This window comes from Solea senegalensis, linkage group LG20 (genome assembly GCF_019176455.1).
Source record: "Solea senegalensis isolate Sse05_10M linkage group LG20, IFAPA_SoseM_1, whole genome shotgun sequence".
Taxonomy (NCBI): Eukaryota; Metazoa; Chordata; class Actinopteri; order Pleuronectiformes; family Soleidae; genus Solea; species Solea senegalensis.
The window spans coordinates 13865671-13880278 of NC_058039.1; the positions used below are offsets into that span (position 1 = coordinate 13865671).

Below are 14608 nucleotides of genomic sequence, written 5' to 3' on the forward strand. Positions count from 1 at the left end.
TGTATTCCTCAGGTGGATTCCATGTCATGGAAACTTGGTTTCCCCTCCAGTGGGACTCCCACACTCACGGGAGCCGTAACCAGACACCTGCTTTTGTTTTGCTCCATGCTTGCCAGGTGGATAAAAGAACAGACGAGGGTGGAGGAGGTGTTGGTTAGAGGAGGAGTTGGGGGTGGGGGTATAGAGGAGGAGAAGCAGGTGCGTCACAGATATTTGGTTTCAGCTTTTTGGTCTCGATGCAGCCGGGGCGATAAGTGGAAAAAAACAGTAGAGGAGAAAAAGGGAAGAGCAGCAGCAGAGAAAGTTATTAGCCTGTGAATGAAAGAGAGTTTCCTGACCACAGCTGCAGTGAAGGCGAAGGAGAAGACGGAGGCATATTTACAGGAAGACTGCATCTTTCTCAATCACCTCAACACTCTGCAGTGAGCAGGCGGTCATTCAGCAGATACTTGCAGCCTCTTAGCAGATATAATCACTCCTGGGGACATGAAGACCGGCAAGAAATCCTTCATAGGTGGGTGCTGCTTTAATTCTGTGTTGTGAGATGAGTGGGGATGAATGTGCACAGCAGGATTCAAGCCTGTGACGTTTCTGTCACCTAAAAATTGCCCTTTCTTGCACACTAAATCCTCTGGCTCTTGTATGTTTATGACTGTTTATTAACGACTCAGTCTCCTCCTTGTTGTCTTTGACGTCATTGAATCCACTTTGAGAGCTTTTTGGCAACACAATCGCCTACATTTCTGAATTGAAAGGCATCATCCAGAACTCTTTGTGTCTATTCTCTTCATTGTCTGGTTTGGTATCTGTGGTATTACCCAGAGCCGCTCACCTCCATCTACCCTGCAGCTCCCACTGCTCTTCATCTCATGTGTCAGCTGGGAGGATAAAATATACTCCTGGGCCTTGTTATTGCAGGGACAGACTTGGATTATTCTCTCTCAATCAGTTTTCGTTGCTAGACACCGATGGCAGAACTGAGAGAGAAAAGCTGCTCAAAGAAATCTCAAAGAAAGATTATAGTTCTACTGGCAGTTTTCTTGATGAGAGCTCAGATCAACAGTTTCTCATGTCAGTCTACTAAACATAAAGCTATAGCTTGCTGCATTTGAGAAGCTGGTACCCAAATAAGGCTGCAACTATTGATTATTATCATTATCTATTAATGCATTCATGATTTTCTCCATTAATCTATTGATTGTTTGGTTAAAAAAAAATGGCATTTCCTGAACCCAAAACTATCAAATAAAACAAAAACAGATAACTTTTTCTATTTTGAAATCATGGCAGCTGATAGGCGACAGTTGAAGCCTCAAGTTTTTGGCCCATTAATGGAGCCAATCTTTCATTTTTTCCTCCGTCTGATAAATATAACTGTTTAATGAGAACTATTATGACAGCTTGTAAACACTTAAGAACAGAATATTTGGACATAACAAGGCTAGTTATTGTTAGTCGTTAAGCTAATCTAAGCTAACCAGCTGCTGTATGTGGCTTCATATTTTCTGTGCAGACATGAGTGTGGTGTCTGTTTTCTCTTCTAACTCATCAATACAGCTATATATACCAAAGTTAATCTGTTAATATCATCACCAAACATGGCTATGTACTCTGTATTGTTGTTTCAGGGTGTTAGCTGTTACTCTCAAAGCCAGCACATAAACACAAGCTCACTCACTTGAGCTTGAACAAAATGACTTTGCAGGTGGTCAGATCAGACTTTAACCAGCGGACAGATTGTTATACACTGCACTTAATGAATAAATAAATACGCAGCTCACTGAGCTTTCATGTCCTCTTTTTCAAAAAGGACAAACAACCACAACAGTGACAACATGCCACACAGTCACACAGTGTTTTTTTAGTCTAATTTTAGTTTTTTTCTCATTGAGTTAGCGTCTTTTAAGCTAGCCTGTGTGCTAAGTGGGTAATAAAGGCTTTTTGTGAGTCGATTCAAAATGTAAGACATAGTTTATTTGCCTTTTCCAAAAGAAAATGTGGGCCATGACAATTGTTAATGTTGTCCTAACAATTGTCATTGTTAGGACATATCTTGGGCTAGCCATTTTTTAGTGATTCTAGTGCTAATACTCTCTGCAGTATTTTTGCACACTCAAACAGAATAGTGACGTTCACGTTTTACAATTTGTGCAAGTGGCAGCCATTTTAGAATCCTAGGTTTATGACGTTGCTCCAACTTTCCGAGTTGGAAATCTGACTTGGGGCTGGGGTCCAGTTGAAGGACCGCTCCCTACAACTTGGGAACTCCAATTTCTGACTACAACTGGAATGCTGCCACTTGGAAAGCTGTCAAACATTCATCAACATCTGAGCAAATCAAAGCAACAGATCCACTTTGCAGTCCGGCAAATGTGACACTGTTGCATTCAAAGTGAATGGGCCACGTTTTGGCTGACGCCTCCCTCGCTTACATGTGAGTGCAGTGTTAGTGAATGACAGTCATGTGATGCATGTCAGCCACTGGTTTCAAGGTTTCCTTTTATAATCTGCTTCCTTTTTACTGAACTGGAAGTTTCAGTTTAACACAGGAAGCCTGCTGTACTGAGCAAATAATGAAAGATAACACTATTAAGACAGTCATTATAGTAGTAATACCAGGGAAATTATTATAATTAAAAAGAGAGTTTGCATAACAGGCAGGGGCACCCTCACTCACTTGGCAGCGTATTAAAGTCAAATGTTGGGGAATAATTTGGCAACAACAGACAGCGTCTGAGTCATCGCAAACATTTCTATCTGAGCATTAGCAGCCATCTGATCCCCGTAGAGAACTGAAAAACAACAGCGTCTCAGCTCCTGCCCGAGAATACAGGAGAGAAACAAAAGCGGTGTAATTCTAACTCTAACCGGTTTCGAAAAGCCTAAATGTGTCGTTGAGGCCCGAGGCTGCACTGCGACGCCGTCGGACTTGACCGTCACATCAGTCTCTGCGGTTCTCTGTGTGAGTAATGCCAAAAGTGTGTGTGTGTGTGTGTGTGAGAGCGAGAGAGAGAAGATGAACCTGAGAGGAGGAACCTGCAGCAGAGCAATGAGATTTAAGCTAACGGCCAATGACATTAGGAAGACTGTGTGGGTGTGAAACGCACCATGATCACTCCTCAGGGCCAGTCAATAAGACCTGCAGTGAAATAACAGACCCTTTCTCATTAGCCGGCAGACTTTCTCTCAGCCTCACAGTGGGTCACAGAGGAGCTGTTTGACGGTATGACTCATAAATCCACCGTCTGCTCTGCTGCCTCCTACAACCTCCACACTGGAGGTAATCAGCATGCAGGTAGTGTTCGATTAGACCCATGCTGTGCCTCCTGTGTATTAGCCTTCGATTTTAGTCAGAGCTAAATATCTCATTCTTTTGAAAGGAAAAAAATCCCAACAGGCTTTCTTTGAATAAAATATCAGAATAATGTTGAAAACATTTGATCTTGTGTCTTGTTTGGTAATTTATTTGTTGTGTGCAGAAGATAAATTGAATAATCGTTGCAGCCTTACTGAGCCTCAGCATGAAGAAGAACTGTGATGTGCGAGTATTTCAGAAACTGCTGATCTACTGGGATTTTCACATATAACCATCTCTAGGGTTTACAGAGAAAGTCCAAAAAGAGAGAAAATATCCAGTGAGCAGCAGCAGCTCTGGGTGGAAATGTGGTGCTGACACTTTCATCAGTGCCCTGTGTACCTAATAAAGTGACCTTTGAACATAAAGCCCCACAGGGCTTTGTTTAAAGGCAGATTTTTTGATTACCGTGATTTTAAATGAGGTTGTCTCACTCCTCTCTACATGAGAGACTCAAACTGGGGCTGAGAGTGAAGTCACGTGGCTGAGGCCGGGGACCAATTGCACCCTATGAGAGGTTGGTTGACAGAGTTTCAATGGATTTGTTGGCAAGTGATTCACTCGAGTATTTGGTCAGCGAGCGGATGTGGTGCTCAGCAGCGCACACGGGATTGGACAGAGTGATGGAAATCAGGGCAGCCTTTGAGAAAGTGCTAAATAAAACCTGACTAATCTGTCATGTGACACATGGCAGCTCTGGCACGGGAGAGGTTTTCATTAAGAGACGGCAAATCTATGTCAATGACTGATTGGTTCATTGAAACAATTTTATGAATAGATTAATCAAAATCAAAATTTGCTAAACATCTATTACCATTTAAAATTATAGTACATTAAATATCCACTCGTATGTACTAGTAAGAAAACATCGATGCACTAAAATACGCAATTTTATGGCCTGATATCTGGATTTGGATTCTTTGAGTCGCTGTATCAATCTGCAAATATTCTTGACAATGGCTATGCGTTGTATTTAAGCCTCTGACCACTAGTTAGCAGCAGTCCTTCGGTCTTGATGTGATAAGAATCTTAACTCCCATGTCCGATTTGACCGCCAAAGTGCTATGTCGACGTGTCGGAACTGTACGACACAAATTAGCGTCCACCCGTAAGTGTCGTACTTTTACTTATCGTCTATTTTCTTCCTGACCAGCTTCACCTGGCAATCTGCAAAACTTCATCCATTCTTTCTATACGGTCACTGAACAGGATTTACTGTATATTGTATTGGCAGACAGGCAGCACTGTCTAGTAGTTCGATACAAAGAGATGACAAAAAGTGGGCGTGAGCATTTCTCAGCACATTTCCTGCAGTTGTAGCTGAGTTGTAGTTGCATTCAATCTTCAGACTGAAGTACAGTACATGTGAGATTCCTTTCTCACTTCATGATCTACGTATATGTCACACGAGGGGAAATACCACTTCAGCCAGCTGTTCTCGCCGCTCTGCTTTTTTTTCCATCACATGCCTCACAAACGCCGACTGTTGCCCCGAGACAGAAACAATGTAAATCACACTAACGCTGCAAAAGAAGGGAACGTTTAACACACATGTTGAGTTACCAGTGATGACATTTTAAAAATTCACAGCAGTGACTCACACTACGGTGAGCGGTGTCGCTGTCGTGTAACTCATCTGCGGCAGAGCCGACGCTGAGCTGTTTGCTCAGGTAACCTTTCAGGCTTCAACAGGATGATTCACCACAAGCTTACAGCCATTTATACACAACACAGATAAGACACTTCATTTCCTATTTGCACAAGAGAAGAAGAAGTGCAGGTTCTGCAGAGTTTCACTTCCTTCAATGCAAGTTATGCAGAAATGTCACATGACAAAGAAGGGACCAAAAACTCAGGAATTTCCCCGCAGACACATGAATGAAACTCTGAGCAGGTGCTCGTAAAAATGCGAAAGGCGAAAGTACTCAACTCACATTAATTAAGTGTTAATCTTTTACTTTTTTGTTCCTAAAACGTCGTCCGTAAACACAGCACAGTTTCAAGCAATGTCCATACAAACGAAATCCCCCAAATGACCAAAAACAGAGAAGAAGACGTGGGGCATGAGCATAAAGCTTGTGAAGTCCAAATATTTGCAAACTCAAGAAAAGTGGGATATTTCCCAAAACACTACAGTAGCATTACGATACAACATTTTGCAGATTCTCCTGAACTCTTTCTTGTGAGTACAAGCCCGGGAAACGTTCTCTGCTCCCATCGTGAAAATCTGATTCTTTAAGTTGTCGTATATGATAATGAACTGCATTTCCAGGGGTTTCAGAGTATGACATTCAAAGGCACAGTCACTTATGCTACTGCAAATTCTCATTTTTCTTATTTGTATAAAATGCTGTAACATTATTACCGACTGTGGAGGGACAAATCCTACATTGACGGGGAAATCCATTAATTGAGAGAATAATCTGCAGATTATCACAATCATGATGCTTTGTCAGGCAGTATGTACGGAACACAGAAAATAAGTCCATATAATGAGAACAGAAGCACAAAATCAAGGGGGAAAAATCCTTTAAAAAGACACTCGGGGGTGTAGTAACAAATAGTGAATATAACAAAGAACAGGTGCAAACAATAAGGGTGGGGTCAGTACACAGGAAGTCAGTTATTTGAAATGAGAAAACTCCTTCAGGGACAGGAAGTGATATCAAATGTTGACGCTAGAACGTTTGAAGACCATAAACTTTAATTTATATATTACTATATGCAGTGAATTGCACACATCGACTATGTTGATGGTAAAGTTAAAGGCATAATCCCAATATTTCTTCAGGCAAGCAAGAACAGAGCAGAAGGGTGACAACATCCATGCAGGAGAAAGTCATGAAACTTTGTGGACAAACCTTTAAGAGTTTGGAGACTTGTATTAAATACTTAATGCAAACATATCGCATTTTGCATGTGAATCTAAGTCTTTTATTCTGAAAAGTTACTAAAGCCGTCAAATAAATATGGTGAGGCCATAAAGTACAAAACATTCCTGTGATATACAGAGGATTAGAAGTATGAAGCACCAGTCACTGGACAAACTTGAGTTAAGTGCAACAAGATTAAGCGACAACACTAGAGTGAAAGTACTTTACACCAGTGAGGGCAACAAGAGAAGCATGTGGGCTTTCTCCCTGTGGGATAAAAGAGTTATTAACACTCACTTATGAGTGAGGAGCAAATAATCTCCACTAACAGTCTGAGTGCGACTCCGTCTCTCCCTCTGTCGCTGCTCCTCAGGCTGCAGTATGGCCGCCTGCATTATGACACACTTATGTAACGTATGGGGGTTAGTGGACCACATCGCTGTGACAGCTGCTCCCATCCCTCGCTCTGAGCTTAAATGAGCACAGTGTCATCGGCAAATTCTGCAAATTTATGTAATACGGCAGAGCCAGCGTTCACCTTCATAGCCATGACCTTGTCAGCCACGGGATTTTATTCTGAAAGCACACATTTGATTGTCTGGAAACTGTGCTACTTGTGTATGTTGTGTCCCCCTATAGGGGACATGGAAAGATACATTTTCCACGAGATCTTGCAGTAAATCTCGCAAAGTACCACAGCCTCTCGTTAGCATCGCAGCTAGACCTGAGCTATGGAGAGGCACGTAGGATTTTACTTTGAGCTTGGGCTCAAAAATATAATGACATTAAATCCACATCTTCGAGGAGACGAGTTTGAGACATTTAAAGAGAATTATCGCAGAAATGGGACTCTGAAGAACTTAGCTGCAAAACTCTGGACAGCTGCACGGCTATACAGATTAGCAACGTGACATCACAGCGTTTGTGTGGTGTTGGTAGCCATCTTGATTGCCCAAGGAGCTGTAGAGTGAGAGAGAGAGAGCGATAATAACACACCGGATAGTTTTAGTCATGGGATCTGTTGCGTTGTCGGCTGCGATGTCCATTCTCATGACCATAAGGAAACTAAATTGTCACTTTTTGCAAAACTTTGCGAAGGTATTGCAAGATCTCGCAAAGTCACAGTGCAGTGCATTATGGGATACCCGGCGCCATTTTGAAAGCCAGTTTCATTTATTCCTGTTGTATAGCTACATTACACATTATTATTCTCGCAGAGCTTTTTTGTTTTTCTTCCATGTTCCCCAAGGAGTTCAGGATCACAATATGAGTATGAAATATAGACATTTTAGCCAAACGGTTCGGGTCTGCTTTTCATCCTTTCAAATTAAAATGACAACAAAAACATAAAATAATCAGCTTCTGCAGGTTTTTCTTCTTTTACATAAATGCCTTTAGTCTCTTTGTGAGGAGCAAAAGCTTTTCATTCACAGAGGATGAGGAGGGGGAGGGGGGCGTGTGAAGGACCCCCCTCTCACCTCCTCTTCCTCCTCCTCTGCGGTAGCGCTCTTCGTCATCCTCCCACCTCCTGCAGGCACTGTATGGCTGCAGCGGAATCCCGTGACGTCAGGATTACCAAGTGGTTGCTGTGGTGACAGCAGGAGAGGGGTGGGGGGGCGTGTCCTCCTCCGCCCTCTGTACCACATGCTCTATATAGAGGCTGGTGCGCTCCGGGCTCAGTGGCACTGCGGAGCAAAGCGCGCTCGTTTGGATTCGTGCGTCTCTTTTACGCGGCGGTCATTTAAAAAACAACAAACACGTTTCGAAGGAGATTTACAAAGAAGATTTTGTTGTTTTTGGCCTTTCGTTTATCCTGGATATTTGTTTATCCGTCATGGCTGTGACTGAAGCTGGATGTGATCTAACTTACTGCAAAATGAGGGGGATTGTCGCCGTCCTCGCCGGTGAGACACAATTAGTCATTGCTGACGCTCATCATTGAACCCGATTACATGTCTTAATGTGTCAGTTTTCTATGTGTTGATTAGTTAACAAACCTAACAGTAAAGTCTATTTTGTGCAAAAGTCGATCCAAAAAATTGCTACTTTGTGAATGAAATCAGCCTTAAATTCGCACCAATTGGATTATTCGCGTTTTGATAATAATCCAGAGTGGAAGATGCCACCGTTGGCGTTTGAATGAGTGACCCACGTGGTTGTATAACCTTATAAGCCTGTAGAATTAAGAGGTCTATCCACCGCGTGCAAATCTAACCCTAAAACAGCACATTTGGAAGTGACACTGATCGAATGTTCCTCCCCAGCAGTCAGTCAGTGACAAATCCTGAGCATCTGATGCTTTTTTCCTTCTTAATGGTCCCTCCTCTGTCTCCCTCCATTTTCAGCTTTCATCAAGGAGAGAAAAATGGGTCTGAACGACTTCATCCAGAAGCTGGTGTCCACACCACATATCTGCCAACAGTGAGTATCTCAACGTTTGTGTTAAAATGTCAGATTGCAAAGGGAATTTGTGGGGGCTTTAAAATTAGGCACGAGTCACTTCCTGCATGGGCTTTATTTAGTATGATTAGCCCATTCATGATCAGTGATGCATTCTGCCAATCCAATCAGCCACCTGAGTCTGGTAGGACATTCTGTTAGTGCTATAATCTGAGGCCAAGAAGCTGCAGAGTAAGAATAGTCCTTTCATGACGAGTCTTCTGTTAACAAGAGCATAATCACCTTTCCTGCAAATCCCCTCCGTCCCCTGGACGAGATTGGACCACTTAGTTCAGTTATTACATGACATATGTGATGATGGCACTGTCCTGAACTCCCCCCCACGGCCCAGCTCCCTGTCACATCAGGGTTCTGGTGCTGTAAAAAATTACCTGAGCGCTGAATCTGTTCCAGCTGAGTCCAGCAGAGGAGCTGACCTCACCTGTCTTGTCTTGGAAAGGTCAGCAGCTTAAGCCTTCTCTCAGACAAGGTTAGGCAGTTCCATGGCTGATGAGCCTCACCTAAATCTGACCTGTCTGGACGTTTCAGACGGTCATTCAAACTTTAGTTTTCAGCCTCACAAACTCCATAATCTGACAATGGTGCAGTTTGTTCTGAAGTGTTGTTCAGCAAATAGGAAAGCACACGTACTGTCAAACTGGCATTGATACATTTACTGCAACAATTCTTTATTTGGTGTATGTAATTATTTAGGTATTGTTCGATGACCTACTTTTACATGTCATTTTTTTGTCCTCCATACCTACGATGACTTCTCCTTTTTCAAAAACCAGAAAGTTGCATTCACTTTGTGAATGCAAATTAGATATTGTGCGGGATTCCCCCCCCAAGCACCTGTCTCTTGAAACAGATGTGCACACTTGTCTTTGTTTGTTTTGTGACTTGAGAAAAGTTTAAAGTGTGAAATTAAACAAGAGGCTCTGTCTTTTCCTTCCAGCGTCGAAGTGAACGCTCTGATGAAGATCGATGAGAATCAAAATGAGGAAAATAATCAACTTCCTGATAATCCGGTAAGGGGAAACTGTTCCGCGACAAAATATCTGACTCAATATCTTTCCAAAATGAAAAATGCATTTACAATTTCCTCCTCTTCGTATCCTCCAGATGTGCCTAAGTTCACTGGCTGACGAATCTCAGTAAGTAGCCTCCTCAAATCCTCCTGTATTTTAAATGCCCACGAGTTTTGGGAAGAGATTTGCTGCAGAAATCTAAATTTTCTTTCCATTTTCTTCTCCACTTTAGGATCAAACCCTGTGATTTTGACTACCTTAAAATAATCGGAAAAGGCAGCTTTGGAAAGGTAAGACTGTGACTTTGTTGTTTGTTTATCTCTTAGCTCATCTCGTGCGTCAATCGTCACTGCTAACACGTTAGTGCAACGACTCACGCTCTCAGGTTCACTAATGCAAATATTTGTTGTATTACAGGTTCTGCTGGCTCGACACAAGGAGTCCACGAATTACTATGCTGTCAAAGTGCTGCAGAAGAAAATCATCCTGAAGAAGAAAGAGGTAAATACAGTCACTTAGTATGTGTACCTAATGTTAGAGGTCGACTTATGTGGGGTTTCCTACGGCTGAGCTTAGAAAAAGTGCAGCCAATGGCCAATATATGATAAATCATAATTCAGGTTTATCTCTCCAATTTGGTGAAACAGGTCACCAATCAAATAAAGAACTGGATGAAGTCTTAGCAGGATTTATAATGTTTCTGAGTAAAAAAAATTGCGTCATTTTACGTTAGCAAGTAATAAAACACTAGTTTATTAAATAGTTATTGGACAGGAATCGCCCTTGTTGATCGTCTGACTGATTAATCGTGTCATAACTGGGCTCAAAGGCTATGTGCAAAATGAAAATAAATGTCTATCACGTGCAACAAAAAGCACCAAACCTCCCTGCAAGAGAATTTGTAAACATCAAAAAGGTCAAAAATAAGTAGCACTTGGTCTGCCTAGGAAAGTGTGAAATCCCTCTGAGGTGAATAAACCGTCTCTCATCTCGTCTTCTCTTAAAGCAAAAGCACATCATGGCTGAGCGTAGTGTGCTGATGAAGAACATCAAACATCCGTTCCTGGTGGGACTGCACTACTCTTTCCAGACCACTGACAAACTCTACTTTGTGCTCGACTACGTTAATGGTGGAGAGGTGAGTCCAGTAAAAGAGTCTGAGGTTCAGCGTCTCAAGCTCTGTTTGGAAGCACCCGTGTTTGACAGGCGTGTTTTTTTTTCATATTTTCCCTCCAGCTTTTCTACCACCTGCAGAGGGAGAGGATCTTCCTGGAGCCCAGAGCCAGGTTTTACGCTGCTGAAATTGCAAGTGCACTCGGCTACCTTCATTCCCTGCACATCGTTTACAGGTAAACAACAGTCCTACAGCACCCTCTAGTGGACATATGTGGACAAAGACATTGATAGAGAAAACACATCAGCTCTGATGAATAATCCGTCTTTTGTTTTCACTCGCAGGGACCTGAAGCCAGAGAACATCCTGTTAGACTCACAAGGCCACATTGTCCTGACAGACTTTGGTCTCTGCAAGGAAGGTCTCGAGCCCAGTGGCACCACGACAACCTTCTGCGGGACTCCCGAGGTACAGAACAATCTCTAGACCATCACACCATCTAATTATCACAGAAACGCCACTGAGGATTAATTATAAATGAACTTGTATTGACTTGTTGCCGTCTTTGCAGTACTTGGCCCCCGAGGTTCTGCAGAAGCAGGCGTACGACCGCACGGTGGACTGGTGGTGTCTGGGATCTGTGCTCTACGAGATGCTCTATGGACTTGTGAGTGAAATCTTTAGATTTTTTTATGACATCTGTCCTGAGAGATTTATTCGTAGTCAAATCTCCGGTGTTCATTTCTGAGGTCAAGGAATCACCCCTAAACTCGGATTTCCACGTAGGAAGCTCAAAGTAACCTCAGTATCCAGAGTTAGGATTGAATAGCTGACAGGAATAGCACTTCTGTCTCATTTGTTCCACAGTAAATCTTAAGTCCTACTTACAGTACTGTTTTATTTTTGCCGTAGTTATGCTTTTTTTGTGCGCCAAATACAGAGTAGATGTTGTTCAACTAGTATCGCCAACAATGGCTAGCCCGCTGTCCCTGTGGGTGACATCGCGCCAGGTGCAGAGTTCCAACTTAAATATACACAGTGAATTGACTTGGTGAAAGCAGCAGGGACAGGATGTAGGTGTGGCCAGGTAAATGGCGGGAAACACATTTGGAGGTAGATTGTGGAAACATGTGACCACAATCCTGAGCATCCTCTGGACACAAAAGACAACGTTCCTTCAGCTGTCGTCCAGCAAGTGTGATTTTCTTTTGCGTATTTGAGGCATGTAATCTAAATTTCTCAGGACGGATGTTGATACCAGATCTGTCTGTTTGTTTCTACAACAAATTAACTCAAATTTCCCTCACGATTCCTTCACAGCCTCCATTTTACAGTCGCAACACAGCTGAGATGTACAACAACATCCTGCACAAGGCGCCGGTGCTCAAACCCAACGTGTCCAATTCAGGCAGAGAACTGCTGGAGGGTCTCCTGCAGAAGGACCGAACCAAGAGGCTGGGAGTGAGGGACGATTTTGTAAGTATCCAACTCTGACTTTGGCTGACTTTGGAGAACTGTGTGAAGTGTGTTTGTTTGTTGTCAGTCTGCTCATCTGGATTCTCTCTCTCCCTGCAGCTTGAACTCAAGTACCACTCCTTCTTTTCCCCGATCAACTGGGACGACCTGATGGCCAAGAAGATCACGCCGCCGTTTATTCCCTCAGTGGTACGTTTGATTTAGGATTCTGTGGATCATTCTTCATCATCTCTACATACTATTTGAAAACAGTGAAAACTACCTCAAAACTTCCACCTTCTCGATAATTAAACAGTTGAAATAATCAAATAGAGCCACAACATCACAGCTATTAGAATTTCGTTACACAGAATTCACCACAACAGCTGATTTATTCAGCTTTAACAGTAAGTGTTTGTGTTGCATCAAGTCTGTTGACCTCTGCTGCCACCCACTGGCTTTGTCCAGTGCTGCACCTTAGGTTACATTTATGCTTCAAGACCTCCATCACAGCATTTGCTGCCAAATCATTTTTAGGGTGTACCTTAAATAAAGTAGTAAAATATTCAATCTACATACAATCAGACAAACAGAGATTATAAGGGGTGGAGTGGCTCAGTGGTTAAGACCGGTACCCTATGTGCGAAAAACATCATGGTCGCAATGGTCGCAAGTTCGATTCCACCCCTCGCTGATTGTACTCAATACCATTGTAAGTCGCTTTGGATAAAAGCGTCTGCTAAATGACATGTAATGTAATAACAATTCAAGAAGACGATTTTACATGTTGTTGCTCCAACATCATAGAAAACTAATCCCACCTTCTGTATTCTTTCACAGAGTGGTCCCACAGACCTGCGACACTTTGACCCTGAGTTCACCCACCTGCCCGTGTCGTCATCCCTGTGCAACGACTCCATGACTGTGAGCAGCAGTGTCAAGGAAGCAGCTGGAGCCTTCCCGGGCTTCTCTTACGGGCCTCCGGCAGAACACTCCTTCATGTGAGCGCCATTATCTTCTCCTGGAAACAAAACAGAGAGAGTGAGAGAAATGGGACAAAAGCTCTGGACTAATAGCCTTATTTTGGGCAGAGGGACCACAGAGGGGCACTGCAACAAAAATTCTGATGAATCGATTTAAGTGGTTAACGGACAGGAACCGGTGAGGAGCAAGTCTTGAGGGATCTCTGTGTTTGACTGGACAGATGTGGATTCTCATGTTACGACACCACCCCGAAAACACCAACAATATACGCGTACATGAGTGCCAAGTACGGATGCACCCTGGGGTCAAAACACATCGCTCCCTGATGACTGTGTACCTCACAGCGACTGGTGACGTGACATGAGGAGGAAGTGCCTGAGGATCAAAGGCAGTTTGGACAGTGACGGCAGCTCTGACCACGAAGAGCAAGGTTTAACAAAAAAAATAAATAAATAAATTGTTTGGACTTTTTTGATGAGCTGTACAGGGTCACGCCTTCATTACATGCCCACATATGTTTAAAAAAATGCTGTCTTCATGTTGACAAATTTGTCTTGTTGTTTTCATGTAAATGCTCGATTGCACTTGAGGAAACAAGGGTCACAAAAAAAGTAGGACTATTCCGTGTCTGTGGATTCGTCTGAACGTTGAATTTCATATCCCAACACAGTAATAACGGCATTTCAATGGTGTAAACTAGTAATAATCATACTGGGACCAAACACTTTAACTAGGATTGACTTGTGTTTCTGACCTGTTTGTCCTCATAAACTGAAGATCAAAGTTTTACTGTACTGTGTCCAAGAGGAACAAGTTACATATATTTTATTGCAAATATCCATTTTCAATGTTTTAAAAAAACAAACATTCACTATTTACTTTTAATACAAATAATTTACATATTATAATTGAAATATAAATATGAATATATATATATATATAAAGTAGATTAAATGACAGCTTTATTTTTTGGATTTTCTAACTCTTGATCATCTGCATCTAGTTGACTAGTGTTAAGGGCTGCAACGATCAATCGATCACTAAATCGGTCATCAACTATTTTGATCATGGATTAATCAGTTTGAGGTTATTTTTTATAATCATGAAATCAAGTATTCAGATTATTTAGCTTCCTAAGTGTGAACATTTTCCAGGTTCTTTGCTCCATTTAACAAAGAAATCATCAGAATTGAGAACGTCGCCATTTTGTGTTTTGTAAAAATTTATGGACCAAACGACAATTCGATTAATCACAATAAAAAGATCGATATATTAATCGATTAAGACGGTGTAGCCCTACTTATGTTTCTATATATCAGCTGTTGACAAATGTTATTGTTGCAGAGGTTGTTCGACC

General features: G+C 42.3%; 1 protein-coding gene across 2 annotated transcripts; it reads left to right on the forward strand.

Annotated features, from left to right (window-relative positions):
* Positions 1-228: 228 nt before the first annotated feature.
* si:ch211-195b13.1 (STKc_SGK domain-containing protein) lies at positions 229-14055 on the forward strand. Of its 2 annotated transcripts, none has more exons than XM_044052369.1 (13): positions 229-514; positions 8574-8649; positions 9626-9698; positions 9793-9824; positions 9931-9988; positions 10116-10199; positions 10705-10836; positions 10935-11047; positions 11157-11280; positions 11384-11479; positions 12133-12288; positions 12388-12477; positions 13108-14055. In XM_044052369.1, exons 1-13 carry the CDS (start codon positions 487-489, stop codon positions 13270-13272), a joined length of 1227 nt encoding a protein of 408 aa, XP_043908304.1. In that variant the 5' UTR covers positions 229-486; the 3' UTR covers positions 13273-14055. The 2 variants fall into 2 exon arrangements, with proteins under 2 accessions (XP_043908304.1, XP_043908303.1); XM_044052368.1 differs by lacking the exon at positions 229-514 and adding an exon at positions 7894-8132.
* Positions 14056-14608: the final 553 nt, after the last annotated feature.